General features: G+C 50.7%; 1 protein-coding gene across 2 annotated transcripts in view; it reads right to left on the bottom strand.

The window, feature by feature from the left end:
- Window positions 1-2,350: 2,350 nt before the first annotated feature.
- Window positions 2,351-24,524, bottom strand: part of TSPAN33 (tetraspanin 33) — a 28,947-nt gene continuing 6,773 nt past the window's right edge. The window contains exons 2-8 of one of the 2 annotated variants that reach the window (XM_003813492.5): window positions 9,392-9,449; window positions 8,607-8,734; window positions 8,221-8,295; window positions 6,565-6,660; window positions 4,280-4,408; window positions 3,626-3,787; window positions 2,351-3,413 (exon numbers count right to left, since the gene is read on the bottom strand). In XM_003813492.5, the coding sequence (XP_003813540.2) occupies window positions 3,312-3,413; window positions 3,626-3,787; window positions 4,280-4,408; window positions 6,565-6,660; window positions 8,221-8,295; window positions 8,607-8,734; window positions 9,392-9,449 (750 nt within the window). In that variant the 3' untranslated portion in view covers window positions 2,351-3,311. The remainder of the gene's footprint in view (window positions 3,414-3,625; window positions 3,788-4,279; window positions 4,409-6,564; window positions 6,661-8,220; window positions 8,296-8,606; window positions 8,735-9,391; window positions 9,450-24,524) is intronic. The other variant, XM_008966044.4, reaches the window with a different exon arrangement.

Here is a 24,524-nt window from a genome sequence, read left to right as displayed (position 1 = left end):
TTTTGGACTTCTTACTTCCAGAATGTAAGATAAATTTGTGTTGCTTTAAACTACTAAATGGTAATTTGTAACAGTAGCAATAAAAACCTGATAGGAGGAAATCAGAATTTCACTGAACATTCTGCAAAATTTGCTCTTCTGGGCACAAGTCTTTGTTTAACTGCAGGGCTTGAGGCCCGCAGAACTTAGTGGTGCCTTTCTTGGCATGCCACCCTGCCAGGTTTTCACCATCCTTCAGGCCTTTCTCTCCACCTCTGTGTACCAAGCCTGATTTCTGCTGTCCCCAAGAATCTCCTTTCATTCAACCACCTTTGCGGCCTACATTTGATTAGCTATTCTAAAGTAGTGGTGTCAGAAGCGTTTGAACCAGAGCAACTCCATCTTCAATAGGCGCTGGGTAAAATAAGGCTGAGACCTACTGGGCTGCATTCCCAGCAGATTAAGGCATTCTAAGTCACAGGATGAGATAGGAGGTCCGCACAAGATACAGGTCAGAAATACCTTGCTGATAAAACAGATTGCGGTAAAGAAGCCGGCCAAAACCCACCACAACCAAAATGTTGACGAGAGTGACCTCTGGTCGTCCTCACTGCTACGCTCCCATCAGCACCACCACAGTTTACAAATGCCATGGCAACGTCAGGAAGTTACCTTACATGGTCTAAAAAGGTGAGGCATGAATAATCCACCCCTTATTTAGCATATCATCAAGAAATAACCATAACAATGGGCAACCAGCAGCCCTTGGGGCTGCTCTGTCTATGGAGTAGCCATTCTTTATTCCTTTACTTTTCTAATAAACTTGCTTTCACTTTATGGACTTGCCCTGAATTCTTTCTTGTGTCAGATCCAAGAACCCTCTCTTGGGAAGGACTCCCGGTAACAGTGTGTGTCTGGTAACTGTGTGTGTTTGGGAGGAGGGTTACTAGAAATAGGTAGAAATTCAAGGAGCAAACATGAAATATAAAACTTCGTGTATTTTCTTCCCCAGCATCAGGCCGAAGAGAAAGAAAGCTACAGACTGAGAATCAGAGACATTGGCAATTTGCAATCTAGCTAGGAACCCTGAATTGCACTATACTGAACATTTGCTCTGTGCGTTATAAAGTCTGGGGCATGGGCAGAAGTTCCCAGCCTTTTAGTCCAGACCCAGGAGGCTAGATACTGAGAGACAGTAGAGGCGATGGTGAAAGTGTAGTTCTTAGTTTTGAAAATCCAGATTTGAATAATCATTCTGAGGATCACGGTTCCTGGTCTTACCTCCTCCAAGGGGCCCCAAACGGAGCCCGCTGCAGGGTGAGCTCCTCAAAGCCGCTGAACCCAGAGGGCGCATCACTCCAACCTCTAACCCAAGACATCGACTTCTGGGTCCGTGTCACTTAAATAAGTTTATAAAGTGCACGTCTCTGGCACTAAGCAAGAAAGGCAAGTTAGCAAGAAAGCGCGCTTTTTAACTGTCCTCTCCCAGAATAAAAGGCCCTTACTTTTTATTCTAGATTCTGGATAATTTTATTTTTTCTTTCCGTCTGTTACTAGTTGGGAGCTAAACTCTGGCCGGGGTCCCAGCGGCTGCTGGAAAGGCGCCTTCCTAGGAGCAGAAGGCTCGCTTAGGAGACACTGGGGGCAGGGAGCGAACTCGCGGCTCTTTGTCCCCGCAGCAGTTCGGTCGAGGCTATTTCCCGCCAGGCCGAGCCCCTGGTCTGAGCGCCCAATAGCGGGGTGCGGCGAGGAGACTCCGGGAACACTCGCTGGGCAAGCAGCTAGCACAGCCCCCCCGTCTCCTCCGGGTTGGGGGACGCAGGCGCGGGCCTAGGCCGCCGCGGGGGCGGGGACCACCCACGAAGTCCAGCGCCCCGCCCCGGACGCGCCCGCCCCGCCTGCCTCGCGCGCTCCTCCCGGCGCCAGGAGGCCCAGCGCACCGCGCCGAGCTTCCTCGGAGTCCTCCCTACAGCCGACTCAGGGAGAAGGTCCTGGAGGGCCCGGGTAGGGGAAGAGAGGGCCTTCTTCCTCCTCATTCCCCGTCCCGGCCCCAGCGGAGTGCTCATGTCCCTCCTCCCCATCCCCCTCCTGTTTTGGGTGACAAATTAATTTTAATTAGAAAAACACACATCAGGTTTTGGAACAAAATTATGCTGTTCCTAGATTGGAACTGGGACTCTTTCGACCTAATTTAGAGCAGAGGGCGAGGCTGTGGGAGGGTGGCAATGCATCGGTTGAAGGAGACGCGCGTGTGGCGGGCAGCAAGGGGGATGTGTGTGGCGTTTAGGAGAGTCTCCAGTGCCGTCCTCTGCAGGGCCCTTCTACACCTCCCCTTCCAGTTGCCAGAATGGAAAATTCATGGAGTCCCGCGTAGCCCAGGTCAACACGCTTTTATTGCCACTTCTGGCTCCCCTCGTCCCAGCAAGATTCCTACCTCTTACCCTGTAGGGATACTGAGCTCCGATGCAGGGGAATGGGGTGGGGGTGTTACCACTTCTCCTCTGCACACTGCCAAGTTAAAGAAAACCCTGCTTGCTGGAGAGGGAGGGCCAGACAGGGAGGAATTCAAGGGCATGTATGGCTCAGTCCCACTTCTGACTGCAGAGTATAGGGACCAGGGTTCCAAACTTTTTTTCGAAGTAAGGGAGGTGGGGAAGAATTTGGCTGCTGTTGTACCCCGTGTCCTAGCTGCCATGTTTCCATGGAAATGAAGGCGGGCCAGGATGTAGCTCACTCTGACTACCTGGGAGGATGGCAGGACAGGCATTTGGTAAACATATCTCCCTCCACTCCTACCTAGCACATACGGCTGTCCCCAGCCGACCCCCAGGCTCGCTCCTCACTGCCTGCTCCACTCCCTTCCCTTCTGGAGCTGGTATCATGCCAAGTGGAGTCCAGGCAGGGCTGCCAGTGCTACTCTCCACAGCCAGGTCTCACTGGCACGTTAGGATCTAAGTATGTCCGCCAAGCTCAGGAGCATCCCTGGTAGAGCTGGTGGTGGCAGTGCCTCGGTGAAAAGGCAGCAGCAGTACCCCCCAACTCTCTGTGCAACTGCTGTTTCCTAAACAAAACTGAAAACATAAACCCAAACACTTAAGGGTATCACTCTGGCACAATGCTGAGGGCTGGGATGGGGGAGAGGAGGCGCATCCTCCTGAGACTGGAGCCACCTGTGCACCCTGCCTTCTGCCCATCTGGAGTTTGCTTCTTCCCACTGGGCTGTCACTGGGGGGCTGGAATCCAAATCTCCATTTGGTGCTGTTCTCAGCACCCACTGCTGTTCGTTTATGAGGCTTGCCAGTTTCCATGGTGAGGAGGTGCAGGATGGATTCTCAGTACCATGGGTCAGCCCGGTGCTGCTGGTTGTAGAGCTGTAGCTTGATCTGATCTTTGATCTGATTCACTAGGATCTGGGACAGCAGAATTCCCACCAGCTGGGAGAGGCAAGAAGGAATTGGGCACTCAGCAGTGAGTGATGGCCTTGTTTTCCCTGGCTCGATCTTCCCAGTGCGGCCAGCACTATCCCTTTCCCTACCCCTCAGCCATGTCAGTGCCTGACACCCTCGCTGATCCCCAGGTGCCTTCCCCAAAACAAAGGAGTCTTTACAGAGTGTGTGGGACCAACAAGTCTCACAGGGTAAGTTACCTGGGGGATGGCCAGGCCTAGAGCCACACCACCAAGTAAGAATAGGTTGCTGTGTATCCAGTTGACCAACTTGTCAATACAGCCATTGGTGTAGATGACTTTGCTAGCTTCCAAGTAGTCAAAGGCCTGCATACCTTGGCCACACATAGTGTTGATCACTGCCTGGGGAAAGAGTTGAAAAGCCAATTGGGACTCTAATTCCAATAACTTTTTGTTTGGGGCCTTAGCTGATGGGCTTCCCACCCTTCCTAAACTCCTAAATTGTCAGAGAATATATGTGGAGGATATTGGGTTGGAAGTTGCCAAATGCAGACTTCCCTTCCTCTGAGAGGTCAAGATCCAGGTCTCTTTGCTCTGGGTGGTGGAATAATCTGTACAACAAACCCCCAAGACACAAGTTTACTTATATAACAAACCTGCACAGGTACTGAATCTGAACTTAAAACTTAAATCTGTCCCTTCTGAACTCCATGTGGAATACATGAGTATGAGGTTAATAGAAGCATCAGGTTGGGGTGAAGAAAAACACCTGACAGCTGTCCCACATGACTGATCGGTTAAGCTAGGGGATGGGGATCCCCAGTAGCAGCTGCCCCCATCAGAAAGTGACTCAGCTCGCTGCCCAGGAGGAAATGAGGCAGGATGCTGGCTCACCTGGTCAGGAGTAGGCAAGCAACAGGAGTAAGGCACAGAGCAGCGCTCTCGACTGGGGTTGTCTTCTGAGCAGTTGAAATACATGTTCTGAGACCAGTCCTTGTAGGAAATCCCTCCACAGCAGCTAAACTGCAACAAAACCCACCAGAGGTTAAGAATCACCCACCCCTCACACTGAGGTGACCAGGGGAATTCTCAGAGCCACCAAAAGTCTATAGCAAGCTTCTACTGGGAACTTTAGGTTGTGTTTTAACACAGCCTTAAACTTTGAGCTCCAGCTTCCCAGTTGCCTTCGCCTGAAGATATTCTCACTTCTTAATTTCTATTACTTCGTATATCTTGTTATAACTTACCACTGTGCTTGTTGGTATTACAGTTATACATATATTGTTTTACATACTCAGCTATAATCTTCTTGAGAGAAGTTTCTGGCTTTGTAGGCAAATGGAAGTGATCAAAAGTATTGGCTGAAATAAAGTATCAGTGCTGAAAAACTTCTCCTTAAGATAGAGAAAACACAGGGGAGGAATCTTCAATATTGTGAGTCAATCATTACTCCATGAGAGCAAACTGGATCTCAAAGTCAAGTGTCTATTGCACCAGAGGAAGGGGGACTCAGGACTTGTCTCAAAAGCACTTTTACTTAAAAGTTAACTTTTTTGGCCAGGTGCTGTGGCTCACACCTGTAATCCCAGCACTTTGGGAGGCCAAGGCGGGCAGATCACCTGAGGTCAGGAGTTCAAGACCAGCCTGGCCAATATTGCAAAACCCCATCTTTACTAAAAATACAAGAATTAGCTGGGCGTGGTTTGGCAGGCACCTGTAATCCCAGCTATTCAGGAGGCTGAGGCAGGGAGATTCACTTGAACCCAGGAGGCGGATGTTGCAGTGGGCCAAGATCACGCCATTGTACTCCAGCCTGGGTAACAGAGCAAGACTCCGTCTCAGGGAAAAAAAAAGTTAACTTTTATTTTTCACTTATTTATTTTTGAGACGGAGTCTCTGTCTGTCACCCAGGCTGGAGTGCAATGGCATGATCTTGGCTCACTGCAACCTCCACCTCCCAAATTCAAGCTATTCTTGCACCTCAGCCTCCTGAGTAGCTGGGACTACAGGTGTGCGCCACCAAACCCGGCTAATTTTTGTATTTTTGGTGGAGACAGGGTTTCGTCATGTTGGCCAGGCTAGTCTCGAACTCCTGACCTCAAATGATCTGCCTGCCTTGGCCTCCCAAAGTGCTGGGATTACAGGTGTAAGCTACCATGCCTGGCCTAATTGTTAACTTTTGATTCATAGCAGCCTTGTTCACAGTAGCCGAACGGTGGAAGCAACCCTTTTCTCCACTGGTGAATGAATGGATAAACAAAATGTGGCATATACATACAACAGAATATTATTCAGCCTTCAAAAGGAAGGCAGTTGTGGCACATGCCGAAACAGAGATGAAACTTGAAGACATGCTAAGTGAAATAAGCCACTCAAAAAAGCATTAATACCATGAGTCCCTTCATTTGAGGTACCTAGAGTTGTCAAATTTACAGACAGAAAGTAGAATGGTGGTTGCTGGAGGAGAGGAAAATGGGGCTTTAGTGTTCAATGGATACAGAATTTCAGGAGAGGAAAATGGGGAGTTAGTGTTTAATGGATACAAAGTTTTAAGAGAGGAAAATGGGGAATTAGTGTTTGATGGATACAGAGATTCAAGAGAGGAAATGGGGAGTTAGTGTTTGATGGATACAGAGTTTCATCTGGGGCAGATGAGCGTTCTGGAGATGGTGGTGATGGTTGCACAACAATTGAAGGTACTTCATGCCACGGATCTGTATGCTTAAAAATGGTAAATTTTACATTATGTAAATTTTATCACAATTTTTTAAATGTAACTTTCTTTTTTTTAGTCTAGTCAAGTGCAGCAGTGAGAAGGGGGGAAAGAGTAGAACAAGGAGTTGGATCTGTAGCTGACTGTGAACAATCAAATGAGATAACTCACTCCCTTTGGACCAGCCTAAAATGTCACTTTTGAAGAGGTAATATTCAAGAATCTGCCCAGTTCCTCACCCCCTGTAGGTAACCATTTATAACACAGTAGATTACTATATATACTGTTCTGTGTCTTTAAAAGTACATTTAAAGCACTCTGCTACGTGTGCTTTTTTGCCAAACCCCTTCCCAGAAGCCATTACCTGGCAGGTAATGAAGAGCCCCACAGGCATAGAGGGTGAGGCATCTCTTGGGATGACATTCACTTTTACCCACAGTGCCCCAGACCACTGGCTGACCCATACCTTTTTCTGGCCAAAATCAATGAGGTTCTGCAGATCCAAGTCATCTCGGTAGTGCACAATGGCATTGTTGATGATCTCACTCACTTTCCCTCGAGCCTGCCAGAGACATGGGCAAGGAATCAGAACACAGGACTAATCCCTAACTTCCTCCTTCCAGCAAAAATAACAGTAGACAGGGATCATCCTTCTTAATTGAGTCTGCCTTGAAATCAGAACCGAGTCCTAATGGTGGAAGATAGCCGGTTCAGTTCCAAAGCCCATCCATCCCAGGGCCCTCAGGTACCAGTGGGCAGGAGAAATGCTGGACCTGCTGTTGAAGCTTTTCAGAGACACATTTCAAGATATTCCAATGTGTATCTATCTCTGAATGCTATTATCACAAAATACTTGTTGACTGATAAAAACAAACTAATTTTTAATTTTTTTAGCAGAAAGTAGCTTACTGAGCTGAGGCACTGCCCTCTAGTGGACACTAGATAATTGCATCTCTTTAGACTCAAAACAGAGCTATTTAATACATCATTTCAGGATCTTACTGTAAGCCAGCAGGACTATGAAATTCGGAATTAACTCAGTGGCTCTCGATTTCATAATTTTCTCCCCTCCCCTCCCCTCTCCTTTTCTCTTTTCTTTTCTTGATACAGTTTTACTGTCTCCCAGGCTGGAGTGTAGTGGCGCGATCTCAGCTTACTGCAACCTCCTTCTCCTGGGTTCAAGCAATTCTTGTGCCTCAGCCTCCTGACACCTGGCTAATTTTTTTGGTGTTTTTTAGTAGAGACAGGGATTCGCCATGTTGGCCAGGCTGGACTCGAACTCCTGGCCTCAAGTGATCTGCCCGCCTCAGCCTCCCAAAATGCTGGGATTACAGGCATGAGCTACCACGCCTGGCCCGATTTCATAATTTTCTACCATAGTCTCTTCCTTCCTGCCCCACTACTTTTCTCAAATTTTCTTTCCTTAGTTTTGTAGTCTGCCCTTGGCAATCATTTGCCTTTTGGGAAAGACATTCTGGTTCTTAAAAAGGACTGTCACTGAATGGCAGACCATTTCCAGATATGGCAAGCATTGTTCGAAACCTTTTATTAAGCCAAGCATGGTGGCACATGACTGTAATCCCAGAGACTTAGGAGATGGAGGCAGGAGGATCACTTGAGCCCAGGAGTTCAAGGCCAGCCTGGCAACCTAGTGAGACTCCCATCTCTTAAAAAACAAAAACAACAACCAAAAAAAGAAAGAAAGAAAAATAAACCTCAAAACAAAATCTTGTTCTCTTCCCCCTTCCTTCCTTCTGTTTATCTCAATAAACAATTTTTAAAAGAAATAAGAGGCTCTTCATATTGTCAGTGGTCCACTTGATTATTGAGTTTGATTCTGTCATTTGCTATTAAAGTTTCTAAGTTATTTTAACTTTGTGTTTGTATAATTTACTTCCCTGTTAGCTTCTCAGACTGTCAGAGGAAAGCACCTTATGATCTTAAAATTCTCTTCAAATATGATGAGTTTACAGACTATTCATTCACCCCTAATGAACTTTTCAACGACTGATGTTTCTCAGGGGAAGGAGCTGTGGTTAATTAACCAGGCTAAACATGGGCAGGAACCTTCCTTCCTCCCTCTGGGTCACACCTGAGGAGGCCTCCTGGCTCCCAGTGTTACCTTGTCTGAGAAGACGAAGCCCAGGATCCCAGCGGCCAGCTGCAGCAGGAACACAGCGGTGAGGCAGAGGGAGAACTGTGGAGCAGCAGGAAGAAGAGGCGTCTAGGACCACTCATGGCAGCAACCCCTTCCAGGGTCAAGGGGATGCTGGGAGCTGCCAGGCAATTCTCCCAGATGCCCCACACATGAGAAAGGCAGCTGCCTCTGGGACACTGTCCTGGGGGTGGCCACCCTGTGCTGGGTCACCCGGGCTGAGCTCTGCACTGAGGGGTGGACAGCACAGGCCTGGGGGTAGGGTAGGACAAGAAAACCAAAGGGCCCTGGGAGGCTAAGAGGCATGATGGGGAGAGGGCCAGGGTCTTTCCAGTGGGGCCTTGACCACTCACCGTCTGCAGGAGGCAGATGTTCTCGCGGAGGGACCCAATGCAGCCACAGAAGGTGAGCAGGAACATGAGGACACCCACCACGATCAGCAGGATGGCAGGGTCCACTGCCAGGCAGGCTAGGGCTGCTTCTGGAGAAGGAGCCGGCCCTCAGCCTGAGCCTGGTGCCCACTGAGGAACCCCTGGATGGGGTGGGAGGGTGCCCCAAACTGTTCTCCTTCCCCTGGTGGGGGAATCTCCATTATGGTTGGATGAAGGTTAAGGGGAGGCAGTACCCCTGTCCCATGGGGAGAACCAAAAAGGGCCCAGAAGGGTTGTGGCATTTAATTTGAGGAACTAAAGAAATAAAAGCCTTTATTCCTGGGCTTAAGGAGGGGCTGCTTTCGCTCCGGAAAAGAATTGGAATGGCATTAGGCTCACCAGCTTTGCAGATTCTGTTTCCTGGTGACTTGTGTGGTGAAATAGGAATGGTGGTTGGGTTTCTCCAGGACAGAGCTAGGGAGGGGCTAAAGCCCTTGATGACTCTCTGCTCCCAGGGGCCTACCTTTTTTCTCACACACTTCCTAAGCCTCAAATGTAGGCATATCCTGGAAGACTCAGAGGGGCTCAGGGAAATCCAGGGGCACTGGCCTGGGGGGGTCCGACACCTACGTAGACCATGAAGATTTGGCTCCAGGGAGGCTGCCTCCTTTAGCCCCATAGCTTATGTGTGAGGGCCAGGCTGAAGGAGGCAGAGGGGAAAGGGGCATGGCACAAGGTGGGGGCAGGGAGGGAGAGCTACAGCTCACCTGCATGCTTCATTAGCCGAGCGTAGACACCCACAGCCACCATCACCATGGAAATCACCTGTGGAGACAGGGAAAGAGCCAGACCCTGAGATTTTGGAAACCAGAGAGCCCTGAATGCCATGAGAAACCTAGGAGAGCAGGAGAAGGACAGCTTTCCTGGGACCCAAAGGTGAGCATCTTTCACCTCCCCAGTGATTCTGCTGATAGAATCTGTCAGGGCTTTACCTCCATGAGACACTTTTACCCACATCATATTTTTCATTATTCATTCAGTCCTCATAACACAATTAGGTTGTGAGGCAGACATTATGCCTATTTTACGGATGAGGAAATTAAGGCAATCCAAGGTTAATACTGAAGAGTGATTAAGAATATGGGCTTCAGGCTGGGCATTTTGGGAGGCCAAGGCAGGAGAATCAACTTGAGGTCAGGAGTCTGAGACCAGCATGGGTAACATAGTGAGAGCTTGTCTCTAGAAACACACACAAAATAATAATTAGCTGGGTGCAGTGGTGTGCACCTGTAGTTCCAGCTACTCAGCAGGCTGAGGCAGGAAGATGGTTTGAGCCCAGGAGTGCAAGGCTGCAGTGAGCCATGACTGTGCCATGGCACTGAAGCCTGGGTGCCAGAGTGAGACCCCATCTCTAATAAATTGAAGTTAAAATTAAAAAGGACACCGTCTTCAGAGCGAGTCAAACTTGGGTACACATAGGGCAAATTTCTGAGCCTCAGTTTCTGTATCTGAAGATGGGAAGTAAGAACAAACAACTGACAAGATTACTGTAAGAACCAACTAAAATAATGCATGGAAAGAATTTAACACAATGCCTGACAATAAATATTATCTATCATTATTAATAGTTAACTTGCCCAGGGTCACACATAAATGGAAAAGTTTTGAATTCGAATCTATCTGCATCAAAGGACAGGTTTTATATCTAAAGCAGGCCTGGGCGGTTGCATACTCCCAGCTCTCTAACCCTCTTAGAGGTCAATATCATGTCAAGTACAAAAAGAAAGTGCACTCCAATGTGAAGGACTGTGTGTGAGTGCATGTATGTAAGCACTGGAACTGCCTTGGCAAAGGAACCTTTATCTTCACAAACTCTGATTCCAGTGTGGAGGAATAGAGAGGAGTTTAGATCTTTCAAATTTCCTGGCTTCTCCCTGAGAGAACAAACCCATCAGAGACTAATAGGAGACCCCAAAGGGGCCTTATCTACCCCCCAGCCCCCAGGCCTCCAGGGGTGCAGGAGAGCCCCAGTGCCTACTTCCCTTGGCCACCCTTTTTTTGTGCCCAGTCTCCAGGCTGGTGCTAAGCAGCAGCTGGCTGTTGCCATGGCAACAGATGGGGCCAAGCTCTGGCAGGAGAGAGTTCTCAGCAGCAGGGTCTTGACCAACTCAGTGGGGAAGGAGATGGCTGGCTAGACCACTGTCCTGCAAGACAGAAAGCAGCTGGAAAGAGCCACCATGGGGCTTTGGTGGAAGAAGGGAGCTAGGCCCCCAAAACAGGTAATAGGGTCAGATGAGTCCCTCATTTTTCCCTGTAGGCCTCCTTGTTGAAGGTCCTCTGCCATCTGGCAGGGGAGGGCAGGTGCATTCAGCAGTAAATGGCAAACCTTTATCTAAAACCACGTCTTAGAAGGAACAGCACAGGCAGAGACAGAGTCTTGAGAGAAGGACTGTGTGGTAGATAGAGCTCCCTCTCCCCTCTCCCCTCTCCCCTCCCCCCTCCCCCCTCCCCCCTCTCCCCTCTCCCCTCTTTCCACGGTCTCCCTCTGATGCCTAGCCGAAGCTGGACGGTACTGCTGCCATCTCAGCTCACTGCAACCTCCCTGCCCGATTCTCCTGCCTCAGCCTGCCGAGTGCCTGCGATTGCAGGCGTGCGCCGCCACGCCTGACTGGTTTTCGTATTTTTTTGGTGGAGACGGGGTTTCGATGTGTCGGCTGGGCTGGTCTCCAGCTCCTAACCGCGAGTGATCCGCCAGCCTCGGCCTCCCGAGGTGCCGGGATTGCAGACGGAGTCTCGTTAACTCAGTGCTCAATGGCGCCCAGGCTGGAGTGCAGTGGCGTGATCTCGGCTCGCTACAACCACCTCCCAGCCGCCTGCCTTGGCCTCCCTAAGTGCCGAGATTGCAGCCTCTGCCTGGCAGCCACCCCGTCTGGGAAGTGAGGAGCGTCTCCGCCTGACTGCCCATCGTCTGGGATGTGAGGAGCCCCTCTGCCTGGCTGCCCAGTCTGGAAAGTGAGGAGCGTCTCTGCCCGGCCGCCATCCCATCTAGGAAGTGAGGAGCGCCTCTTCCCGGCCGCCATCACATCTGGGAAGTGAGGAGCGTCTCTGCCCGGCCGCCCATCGTCTGAGATGTGGGGAGCACCTCTGCCCTGCCGCCCCGTCTGGGATGTGAGGAGTGTCTCTGCCCGGCCGCCCTGTCTGAGAAGTGAGGAGACCCTCTGCCTGGCAACCGCCCTGTCTGAGGAGTGAGGAGCCCCTCCGCCCGGCAGCCACCCCGTCTGAGAAGTGAGGAGCGTCCTCCCTCCTCGTCTGGGAGGGAGGTGGGGGGGGTCAGCCCCCCACCCGGCCAGCCGCCCCGTCCGGGAGGTGAGGGGCACCTCTGCCCGGCCGCCCCTACCGGGAAGTGAGGAGCCCCTCTGCCCGGCCAGCCGCCTCGTCCGGGAGGGAGGTGGGGGGGTCAGCCCCCCGCCTGGCCAGCCGCCCCATCCGGGAGGCGAGGGGTGCCTCTGCCCGGCCGCCCCTACTGGGAAGTGAGGAGCCCCTCTGCCCGGCCAGCTGCCCCGTCCGGGAGGGAGGTGGGGGGGTCAGCCCCCCTCCCGGCCAGCCGCCCCATCCGGGAGGGAGGTGGGGGGGTCAGCCCCCCGCCCGGCCAGCCGCCCCGTCCGGGAGGGAGGTGGGGGGATCAGCCCCCCGCCTGGCCAGCCGCCCCGTCCGGGAGGGAGGTGGGGGGATCAGCCCCCTGCCCGGCCAGCCACCCTGTCCAGGAGGTGGGGGGGGCGCCTCTGCCCGGCCGCCCCTACTGGGAAGTGAGGAGCCCCTGTGCCCGGCCAGCCGCTCTGTCTGGGAGGGAGGTGGGGGGGTCAGCCCCCGGCCCGGCCAGCCGCCCCGTCCGGGAGGGAGGTGGGGGGGTTAGCCCCCCGCCTGGCCAGCCGCCCAATCCGGGAGGTGAGGGGCGCCTCTGCCCGGCCGCCCCTTCTGGGAAGTGAGGAGCCCCTCTGCCCGGCCAGCCGCTCTGTCTGGGAGGGAGGTGGGGGGGGTCAGCCCCCGGCCCGGCCAGCCGCCCCGTCCGGGAGGGAGGTGGGGGGGTTAGCCCCCCGCCTGGCCAGCCGCCCCATCCGGGAGGTGAGGGGCGCCTCTGCCCGGCCGCCCCTTCTGGGAAGTGAGGAGCCCCTCTGCCCGGCCAGCCGCCCCGTCCGGGAGGGAGGTGGGGGGGTCAGCCCCCCGCCCGGCCAGCCGCCCCGTCCGGGAGGGAGGTGGGGGGTCAGCCCCCCGCCCGGCCAGCCGCCCCATCCGGGAGGGAGGTGGGGGGGTCAGCCCCCCGCCCGGCCAGCCGCCCCGTCCGGGAGGGAGGTGGGGGGATCAGCCCCCCGCCCGGCCAGCCGCCCCGTCCGGGAGGTGAGGGGCGCTTCTGCCCGGCCGCCCCTACTGGGAAGTGAGGAGCCCCTCTGCCCGGCCAGCCGCCCTGTCCGGGAGGGAGGTGGGGGGTCAGCCCCCCGCCCGGCCAGCCGCCCCGTCCGGGAGGTGAGGGGCGCTTCTGCCCGGCCGCCCCTACTGGGAAGTGAGGAGCTCCTCTGCCCGGCCACCACCCCATCTGGGAGGTGTACTCAACAGCTCATTGAGAACGGGCCATGAAGACAATGGCGGTTTTGTGGAATAGAAAGGGGGGAAAGGTGGGGAAAAGATTGAGAAATCGGATGGTTGCTGTGTCTGTGTAGAAAGAGGTAGACATGGGAGACTTTTCATTTTGTTCTGTACTAAGAAAAATTCCTCTGCCTTGGGATCCTGTTGATCTGTGACCTTACCCCCAACCCTGTGCTCTCTGAAACATGTGCTGTATCCACTCAGGGTTGAATGGATTAAGGGCGGTGCAAGATGTGCTTTGTTAAACAGATGCTTGAAGGCAGCATGTTCGTTAAGAGTCATCACCACTCCTTAATCTCAAGTACCCAGGGACACAAACACTGCGGAAGGCCGCAGGGTCCTCTGCCTAGGAAAACCAGAGAACTTTGTTCACTTGTTTATCTGCTGACCTTCCCTCCACTATTGTCCTGTGACCCTGCCAAATCCCCCTCTGCGAGAAACACCCAAGAATGATCAATAAAAAAGAAAAATAAAAAAAATAAAAAATAAAAAATAAAACCACATCTTCCAGAACTCTTCTCTGCCTGCATATACAGCCCCCTCTTTTTTGCGGGGTGAGGGAGGAGGGTCTTGTGCTATTGCTTAGGCTGGAGTGCAGTGGCATGATAATAGGTCATTTCAGCCTTGACCTCCTGGGCTCAATTGATCCTCCCACCCTAGCCTCCCAAAGTGCTGGGATTACAGGTGTGAGTCACTGCACTCAGCTGGCCCCGGTCTCTTCCCACCTCACATCATTTGACCATGCCTCTAACTCAGGGCCCACAGTGTTATTTGCCGGCCTTCATACTCTTTGTCCAGGAGGGTGGGAGCTGCTAGCAGAGCTGCAGGTGCCAGCTGGCGCCTTGTCCCACAGCACTGCCAGGCTCACGGAGCATGGGGGAGGCAGGGAAACTACATGACAGAGATGCCAGTCATTCCCCAGGCCTGGTGGCCAGTCCTCCACCAGAGTCAGTGAGCATCTCTGTCTGCCCTTTAAAACCCACCACAGCCAATTACAGTTCTGAGTGTCATTTTACTAAACTATTGAAAAATGTGTATCTGCTCTTGATTTCTGTTGCTTCCAGGCTCTCATTGTTTTTCATGTCAAATTTTCACCAGGGTGTATAATTTTCCACAAAGATGGTATCTGATTAAATCGTAGCACAGCTAAAACAAGAAAGGCCAAACAAGCACTACTCACAATAGCAAAGGCATGGAATCAACCTAAATGCACACCAACAGTACGGGAAAAAGAAAATGTGGGGCCAGGCCGAACACGGTGGCTCATGCCTATAATCCCAGCACTTAGGCCAAAGCGGGTGGATCACGAGGTCAGGAGTTTGAGACCAGCCTGGCCAACATGGTGAAACCCCATCTCTACTAAAAATACAAAAAGTAGCTGGACATGGTGGCACACACTTGTAGTCCCAACTACTTGGGAGGCTGAGGCAGGAGAATCGCTTGAACCTGGGAGGCGGAGGTTGCAGTGAGCAGAGATCATGCCACTGCACTCCAGCCTGGGCAACAGAGTGAGAATTCATCTCAAAAAAAAAAAAAAAAAAAAGAAAGAAAAAGAAAATGTGGGGCCGGGTGCGGTGGCTCACGCCTGTAATCCCAGCACTTTGGGAAGCTGAGGCAGGTGGATCATGAGGTCAAGAGATTGAGACCATCCTGGCCAACATGGTGAAACCCCATCTCTACTAAAAATACAAAAATTAGCTAGGCATGGTGGCACATGCCTGTAGTCCCAGCTACTCAGGAGGCTGAGGCAGAAGAATCACTTGAACCCGGGAGGCAGAGGTTGCAGTGAGCTGAGAACGTGCCACTGCACTCCTGCCTAGCGACAGAGCAAGACTCTATATCAAAAAAAAAAAAAAAAGAAAAGAAAAAGAAAAAAAAGAAAAGAAAATGTGGTACATATATACCATGGAATACTATGCAGCCATAAAAACGAATGAAGTCATGTCCTTTGCAGCAACATAGATACAGCTGGAGGCCATTATCCTAAGCAGATTAATCCAGGAACAGAAAACCAAATTCCATGTGTTCTCACTTGTAAGTGGGAACTAAACATTGAGTACACATGGCCACATGTACTTTAGAGTGAAGGGTAGGAGGAAGGAGAGGATGGAAAACTACTTATGCTTATTACCTGGGTTATGAAATATCACCCCATGACACATAATTTACCTATATAACAAACCTGCACATGTACCTCTGAACCTAAAATAAAAGTTGAAAAAATGGGCAAAGTAAAGAGATGCCACATATCATAGAGTAAGTTAACTGTATTTATGGGCCTGTAATTACAGCAGTTGCTCTGTCTCTATCTACGGTGGAGAGAATAATGTCCCCTCAAAGATGTCCACGTCTTAATTGCTGGAACCTGTGATTGTGTTACTTTTCATGGCCAAAGGAACTTTGCAAATGTGATTAAGAATTTTGAGCGGTTTTCGAATTTTTTTGGTGGAGACGGGGTTTCGATGTGTCAGCTGGGCTGGTCTCCAGCTCCTAACCGCGAGTGATCCGCCAGCCTCGGCCTCCCGAGGTGCCGGGATTGCAGACGGAGTCTCGTTAACTCAGTGCTCAATGGCGCCCAGGCTGGAGTGCAGTGGCGTGATCTCGGCTCGCTACAACCACCTCCCAGCCGCCTGCCTTGGCCTCCCTAAGTGCCGAGATTGCAGCCTCTGCCTGGCAGCCACCCCGTCTGGGAAGTGAGGAGCGTCTCCGCCTGACTGCCCATCGTCTGGGATGTGAGGAGCCCCTCTGCCTGGCTGCCCAGTCTGGAAAGTGAGGAGCGTCTCTGCCCGGCCGCCATCCCATCTAGGAAGTGAGGAGCGCCTCTTCCCGGCCGCCATCACATCTGGGAAGTGAGGAGCGTCTCTGCCCGGCCGCCCATCATCTGAGATGTGGGGAGCACCTCTGCCCTGCCGCCCCGTCCGGGATGTGAGGAGTGTCTCTGCCCGGCCGCCCTGTCTGAGAAGTGAGGAGACCCTCTGCCTGGCAACCGCCCAGTCTGAGAAGTGAGGAGCCCCTCCGCCCGGCAGCCACCCCGTCTGAGAAGTGAGGAGCGTCCTCCCTCCTCATCTGGGAGGGAGGTGGGGGGGTCAGCCCCCCGCCTGGCCAGCCGCCCCGTCCGGGAGGTGAGGGGCACCTCTGCCCGGCTGCCCCTACCGGGAAGTGAGGAGCCCCTCTGCCCGGCCAGCCGCCTCGTCCGGGAGGGAGGTGGGGGGGTCAGCCCCCCGCCTGGCCAGCCGCCCCGTCCGGGAGGCGAGGGGCGCCTCTGCCCGGCCGCCCCTACTGGGAAGTGAGGAGCCCCTCTGCCCGGCCAGCCGCCCCGTCCGGGAGGGAGGTGGGGGGGTCAGCCCCCCTCCCGGCCAGCCGCCCCATCCGGGAGGGAGGTGGGGGGGTCAGCCCCCCGCCCGGCCAGCCGCCCCGTCCGGGAGGGAGGTGGGGGGATCAGCCCCCCGCCTGGCCAGCCGCCCCGTCCGGGAGGGAGGTGGGGGGATCAGCCCCCTGCCCGGCCAGCCGCCCTGTCCAGGAGGTGGTGGGGGCGCCTCTGCCCGGCCGCCCCTACTGGGAAGTGAGGAGCCCCTCTGCCCGGCCAGCCGCTCTGTCTGGGAGGGAGGTGGGGGGGTCAGCCCCCCGCCCGGCCAGCCGCCCCGTCCGGGAGGGAGGTGGGGGGGTCAGCCCCCCGCCCGGCCAGCCGCCCCGTCCGGGAGGGAGGTGGGGGGTCAGCCCCCCGCCCGGCCAGCCGCCCCGTCCGGGAGGGAGGTGGGGGGGTCAGCCCCCCGTCCGGCCAGCCGCCCCGTCCGGGAGGGAGGTGGGGGGTCAGCCCCCCGCCCGGCCAGCCGCCCTGTCCGGGAGGTGAGGGGCGCCTCTGCCCGGCCGCCCCTACCAGGAAGTGAGGAGCCCCTCTGCCCGGCCAGCCGCCCCCTCCGGGAGGGAGGTGGGGGGGTCAGCCCCCCGCCGGGCCAGCCGCCCCGTCGGGGAAGTGAGGGGCACCTCTGCCCGGCCGCCCCTACTGGGAAGTGAGGAGCCCCTCTGCCCGGCCAGCCGCCCTGTCCGGGAGGGAGGTGGGGGGTCAGCCCCCCGCCCGGCCAGCCGCCCCGTCCGGGAGGGAGGTGGGGGGGTCAGCCCCCCGCCCGGCCAGCCGCCCCGTCCGGGAGGTGAGGGGCGCTTCTGCCCGGCCGCCCCTACTGGGAAGTGAGGAGCTCCTCTGCCCGGCCACCACCCCATCTGGGAGGTGTACTCAACAGCTCATTGAGAACGGGCCATGAAGACAATGGCGGTTTTGTGGAATAGAAAGGGGGGAAAGGTGGGGAAAAGATTGAGAAATCGGATGGTTGCTGTGTCTGTGTAGAAAGAGGTAGACATGGGAGACTTTTCATTTTGTTCTGTACTAAGAAAAATTCTTCTGCCTTGGGATCCTGTTGATCTGTGACCTTACCCCCAACCCTGTGCTCTCTGAAACATGTGCTGTATCCACTCAGGGTTGAATGGATTAAGGGCGGTGCAAGATGTGCTTTGTTAAACAGATGCTTGAAGGCAGCATGTTCGTTAAGAGTCATCACCACTCCTTAATCTCAAGTACCCAGGGACACAAACACTGCGGAAGGCCGCAGGGTCCTCTGCCTAGGAAAACCAGAGAATTTTGTTCACTTGTTTATCTGCTGACCTTCCCTCCACTATTGTCCTGTGACCCTGCCAAATCCCCCTCTGCGAGAAACACCCAAGAATGATCAATAAAAAAGAAAAAAAAAAAAAAAAAAAAAAGACTACTTTAAAAAAAAAAAAAAAAAGAATTTTGAGCTAGGGAAATTATCCCTGAGGACTCAATATAATCATAAAAGACCTTCTAAGAAGGAGGCAAGAGGGCCAGAGTCAGAGAAGGAGATGATGATGGAGGCAGAGGCTGGACTGCTGTGGTGCCATGGATGGAGGAATGAGGGCTGCCTCTAAAAGCTGGAGCAGGCAAGGAGGCGAGTTCTTCCTAGCACTTCCTGAAGGAATGCGGTGCTGCTGTATTTTAGCCCAGCGAGACCTGTTTGATTTTAGCCCGGTGAAACCCGTTTTGGCCTTCTGGCCACCAGAAATATAAGAAAATTAACGTGTGTTGTTTTAAGCCACTAAGTTTGTGGTCATTTGTTACAGCAGCAACAGGAAACTAATACACTATCCAAATCCAATTCATCTGCTGCTATGCAGATGGTACACTGAGGACCCTTAATCCATGCGTTATATGGTGGAGGGACAAGAGCGTTTATAGCTGAAAGCACATGCTCAACTTTGGCTGCCATTAGAATCGCCTGGGACTTAGGGTTGTTGGGGGAGAGGCTTAAAAAACTGCTAATGCCTAGGCTGCATCCCAAACCAAGTCGATCAGAATCTTTGGCATTGGGACCGAGGCAACAGTATTTCTGAATGTGTTCCAGGTTATTTCAATGTGCAGCCAAGCTTGAGAACCTACAAGCCTAAAGAATAATCAGCCAGGGATCTAGAGCCACAGATACAGCCTACATTAAAATCAAGATTAAGTCTTTAATATTATTATTAATATTTAATATGATCATTAATGATATCTCTCCCCTAAGCTCTCAAATTCTGCATTTCACAGCTTGACCTTGCACACCCCCATTCCTGCCCCCACTTCCCACCCTGGATTCCTCAAAGCTACTGCCATTCCAAAGTTAGTGCTGCTGCTGCTGTTCATAGCATCACATTTGGAGGTGAACAGAACTTTAGAAATGGGTTTTGGCCACTCACCTCTTTTTATAGATGAGGCCGAAAGAGTGGAAGTAACACTTAACCAAGTGCATATGGGTGCAGTGCACCATCTGGACCAAATCCAACCTCCCAATCTCATTCTGGAACTCTTTCCACTATGCTAGAATTTTCTGTAAAATCCTTATAGCACCTCACAATATCATGAATGACCTCCTTTCACGATGAGGATGGAGATAAAGACATTTCTCTTCTTTGGATAGCTTTTCACATTCCGACTAGAATGAAGCCTGGTTGGAAACTTCTAAGAGCTAGATACAACTTTTAAAATGGCTGAGTCTAGCTTTTAGCAAAATGTATGTTCCTGAAAAGTTGTCAGTCAAATTATATAAAATAATTTGCACACACCAGTACCATTATCCCTATGAAAGGTGAATGATCACCTTGTAATGAAAATAGCCATCCCCTGGGCTCCTTGGAGAAGTGGCTGATTCTAGGATGGGGGCAGGAAAGGCACAAGATGAGCCTAGAGCATCTTGTAGTGCCCCAAAGAAAGGAAATGCTCACGAAGAAACAAAAATGAATTCCCCACATCACTATCCTCATCAATGTGAGCATCCCAAAGGGACACAGAAGCCAACTGAAAGAGCTCCCAATGGCCAAGGCTAGAACAATTTGAGCACCAAAATAAAGAAATATTGAATTATTACCCAAAATAAAAAATACACATCTGTGGGCCCATGCTGATATAAATAAGTGACTTAATGAATAGCAGAGAAAAGACAAATCTCCTACATAGAAGAATTTCAAATAATTCATGTAGGTACTCCATCCTCAAAGAGGTAGAGCTTAACTCCTTACTCCTTCAGTGCAGACTGTGCAGAGTGACTTTCTTCCAAAGAGCACAGTGTGGAACATGGGGAGAAAGGCTAACTCTACAGCGGAGGAACCTGATAAACACTACTTCATCCAGGCGATCGAGGCCAACATCAACAATGATCATGTTGCTGAATCACTTGTATGATATGATATGATGTGATGTGATGAAAATGGCACTTGACTTCTCTGGTCTTCCTCCAAAAAGCCATAACCCCAGTATTACAATGATGAGAAAAACAGCAGGCAAGTTCCAATAAAGGGACATTCTACAAAATACCTGACCAGCACTTCCCAAAACTGTCAAGGTCATTAAAAACAAGGTAAGTCTAGGAAACTGTCATAGCCAAGAGGAACCTAAGGAGACATGACAACTAAATGTAATGTAGGGCAGGACGTGGTGGGCCACGCCTGGAATCCCAGAACTTTGGGAGGTCAAGCGGGGAGGATGGTTTGAGCTCAGGAGTTTGAGACCAGCCTAGGCAACGTAGACCTCATCTCTACAAAAAATAAAAATAAAAATAATCTGAGTATGGTGGTGCGTGCCTGTAGTCCCAGCTACTTGGGAGGCTAAGGTGGGAGGAGGATCACTTGACCCCAGGAGGTTGAGGCTGCAGTGAGCCATGATTGTGCCACTGCACTCCAGCCTGGGTGACACAGCAAGACCCTGTCTCAAAAAAAAGAAAGAAAAAAGTAATGTAGTATCTTGAATAGGATTCTGGAACAGAAGGATATTAAATAAAAATGAAAAAAAACCCAATAAAGTGTAGACCATAATGATAATACTATTAATTACAACAAATGTATCATACTAATGTTTTAATAACAGGGAAAACAGAGTATGGGGTATATAGGAACTCTCAATACTATCTTAAAATGTTTTTAATTGATATATGTAAATTGTATGTATTTATGGGATACATATGATATTTTGATACATGTGTACAATGTTTAATGATCAAATCAGGGTATTTAGAACATCCATCACCTTGAACATTTATCATGTCTTTGTATTAGAAACATTTTAAATTTATTTTGAAAAATACAATATATTGTTGTTAACTATAGTCACCCTACTGTGCTGTTGAACACTAGAACTTATTCCTTCTATGTAACCATATGTTTGTACCTACGAACCAGCTTCTTTTCATCCTCCTGCCCCTGGATCCCAGCCTCTGGTAACTATCATTCTATTCTCTACCTCTATGAGTTTCACTTTTTTAGCCCTCAAATATGAGTGAGAACATGCAATATTTGTCTTTCTGTGCTCAGCTTATTTCACTTAACATAATGACCTCCAGTTCTGTCTATGTCGCGAATGACAGGATTTCGTGCTTTTTTATGGCTGAATAATATCCCATTATGTATATGAACCATATTTTCTGTATCCATTCATTTGTAGATGGACACTTAAGGTTATTCCATTTCTTGGCTATTGTGAATAGTGCTGCAGTAACATGGGAGTGCAGATGTCTCTTCAATATATTCATTTCTTTTTCTTTGGATAAACACTCAGTAGTGGGATTGCTGGATTGTCTAGTAGTTCTATTTTTTGTTTTTTGAGAAACGTCCATCTCTGTACTATCTTCTCAATTTTTCTGTAAAATTATTCTTGAAAAATAGTCTATTACCTCCTCCCACCCCAATTTGTTAGTTTATACTTTTTATTTTATTTTTTTGAGATGGAGATTCGCTCTTGTTGCCCAGGCTGGAGTGCAATGGCGTGATCTCAGCTCACTGCAACCTCCACCTTCCAGGTTCAAGCGATTCTCCTGCCTCAGCCTCCCAAGTAGCTGGGATTACAGGCATGAGCCACCACACCCGGCTAATTTTGTATTTTTAGTAGAGACAGGGTTTCATCATGTTGGCCAGGCTGGTTTCAAACTCCTGACCTCAGGTGATTCACCCGTCTCAGCCTCCCAAAGTGCTGGGATTACAGGCGTGAGCCATCACACCTGGCCTATACATTTTTTAATATCAGATTTTCATAAACTAGGGTTCACTTGCATACAGTTTTACAAACTGTAATCTGGATGATTTCCCATCAATCACACCAAAACTTAAGGCAGTGGATCTTTTTTCCTTCCCCCCCCAACAGACAAGGTCTCACTCTTGTGTTGCCCAGGCTGCAGGGCAGTGGTACAATCATAGCTCATTGCAGCCTCAACCTCTTGGGCTCAAGAGATTCTCCTGCCTCAGCCTCCTGAGTACAGGCACATGCCATGACACTCACCTGATTTTTAAATTTTTGGTATAGATGTGATCCTGCTAGGTTGCCCAGGCTGGTCTTAAACTCCTGGCATATGGTGATCCTACTGCATTGGTCTCCCAAAGTGCTGGGATTACAGGCATGAGCCACCACGCTTGGCTAAGGTAGTGGATCTTAAAATTGTTCAAGTGCCAGAGCACTGGGAAGTCACAGTGCTCTGTTGGTGTACATTATAGATTTTGTCGCATTCTTCTTCTTTTTTTTCTTTGAGGCAGTGTCTTGCTTTGTCACCCAGGCTGGAGTACAGTGGCACAATCAAGGGCTCACTATAGCCTTGACCTCCTGGGCTCAAGCAATCCTCCTGCTTCAGCCTCCTGAGTAGCTGGGACTACAGACACGTGCCACCAACTGGCCTAATTTTTAAATTTTTTTGTAGAGACAGGGTTTCACCATATTGCCCAGGCTGGTCTTGAACTCCTGGGCTCAAGTGATCCACCCGCCATGGCTTCTGAAAGTGCTGGGATTCCAGACATGAGCCACTGCACCTGATCTCTTTTTTAAACTTTAATACACTATTACTGTGACCTAATTTACAGTCCATATGTAACTTTCCCCAATTATCCCCAAAATGTCCTTTGTAACCTTTTTTTTGTTTCTTATCCAGGATCCAATCAAGGATCATGCATTTAGAGATTAAATCTCCTTCAGCCTGGAACAGTCTCTTGGCTTTAATTCTTTTCTCTTTAATTTTCTTCCTTTGTTTTTGGTCTTTAAGACACTGACTTTAAAATTTATGGTAAAATACATGTGACACAAAATGTACCATTTTAGACATTTTAAAGTAAACAGTTCAGTGGCCTTTAGTACATTCACATGGCTGTGCAACCATCACCACCATCAGGGTGCAGCGCTTTATCATCACCCCAAATAGAAACCCTGTACCCATTAAACCATCACTCCCCATTCCCATCACCCTGTCCTCCGCCCCCAGCCCCTGGTAACCACAAATCTGCTTTCAGTCTCTATGGATTTGCCTATTCTGGACATTTCCTGCCATTGGAATCACATACTAGGTGACCCTCTGTGTCCGGCTTCTTTCACTTAGCAGAATGTTTTCTTTTTCTTTTTCTTTTTTTTTTTGAGACGGAGTTTCACTCTTGTTGCCCAGGCTGGAGTGCAGTGGCACAATCTCCGGCTCACTGCAACCTCCACCTCCCGGGTTCAAGCCATTCTCCTCCCTTAGCCTCCCGAGTAGCTGGGGTTACAGGTATGTGCCACCAAACCTGGCTAATTTTGTATTTTTAGTAGAGATGGGGTTTCTCCATGTTGGTCATGGTGGTCTCGAACTCCCAACCTCAGGTGATCCTCCCACCTTGGCCTCCCCAAGTGCTAGGATTACAGGTGTGAGCCACCGCATTCGGCTCACTTAGCAGAATGTTTTCAAGATTCATCTGTGTTGTAGCATGTGTTACAACTTCATTTCCTATTTGTTTGTTTGTTTGTTTTTTGAGATGGAGTCTCACTCTGTCACCCAGGCTGGAGTGTAGTGGTGCAATCTCAGCTCACTGCAACTTCTGCCTCTCAGGTTCAAGCGATTCTTGTGCCTCAGCCTCCTGAGTAGCTGGGATTACAGGTGCATGCCACCACAACAAGCTAATTTTTGTAGTTTTAGTAGAGGTGGGATTTCCCTATGTTGGCTGGGCTGGTCTCGAACTCCTGACCTCAAGTGATCTGCCCGCCTCAGCCTCCAAAAGATTACAGGCATGAGCCACCATGCCCTGCCAACTTCATTTCCTTTTATCGCTGAATAATACTTGGTTGTGTGACTGTAACACAATTGTTTCTCCATGCCTCCATTGGTAGACATTTGTGTTGCTCCCACCTTTTGGCTGCTGTGGATAGTATTGCTATGAACATTCATGTAAAAGGTCTTGTTTGAATACCTGTTTTCAATGTTCTCTATACCTAGGAATTGCTGATGAATCATATGGTAATTCTATGTTTAATTTTTTAAGGAGATGCCAAACTGTTTTCCACAGCGGCTGTGCCTTTTTACTTCCCCACTAGCCATGTGTGAGGGTTCCAGTGTCTTCACATCCTTCCCAACACTTGTTCTGACATTTTTTTGGACACTGACATTTTTTATGTTTCGGCCAATTGTTCTGCAGAATGTCCCTTGATTTGGATTTATTTGGTTGTTTCCTCACAGATTCAGATTACACATATTTGACAGGAATATTACACAGATACTGCTGTGTCCATCTCAGTGTATCATGTGAGGAGGCAAACATATTAATTTCTACTACAGAATTAAGGAACAATTTTACTAAGAGATGTGGCTGCTAGGTGTATGTCTCTGCGTTTCATAAAACAACGCAGGCATACTCTAAATAAATAGTTTCCTAGTTTTCCATAATAGTTGCTACTTGTCCTCTTCTGCTTGCCTTTTGTTAGCACTTGCAGGCAGATAA

The sequence above is a fragment of the Pan paniscus genome, chromosome 6, assembly GCF_029289425.2.
Source record: "Pan paniscus chromosome 6, NHGRI_mPanPan1-v2.0_pri, whole genome shotgun sequence".
NCBI lineage: Eukaryota > Metazoa > Chordata > Mammalia > Primates > Hominidae > Pan > Pan paniscus.
The sequence above is the reverse complement of the archived record's forward strand: the minus strand, read 5'-3'. Positions and strand labels throughout refer to the sequence as shown.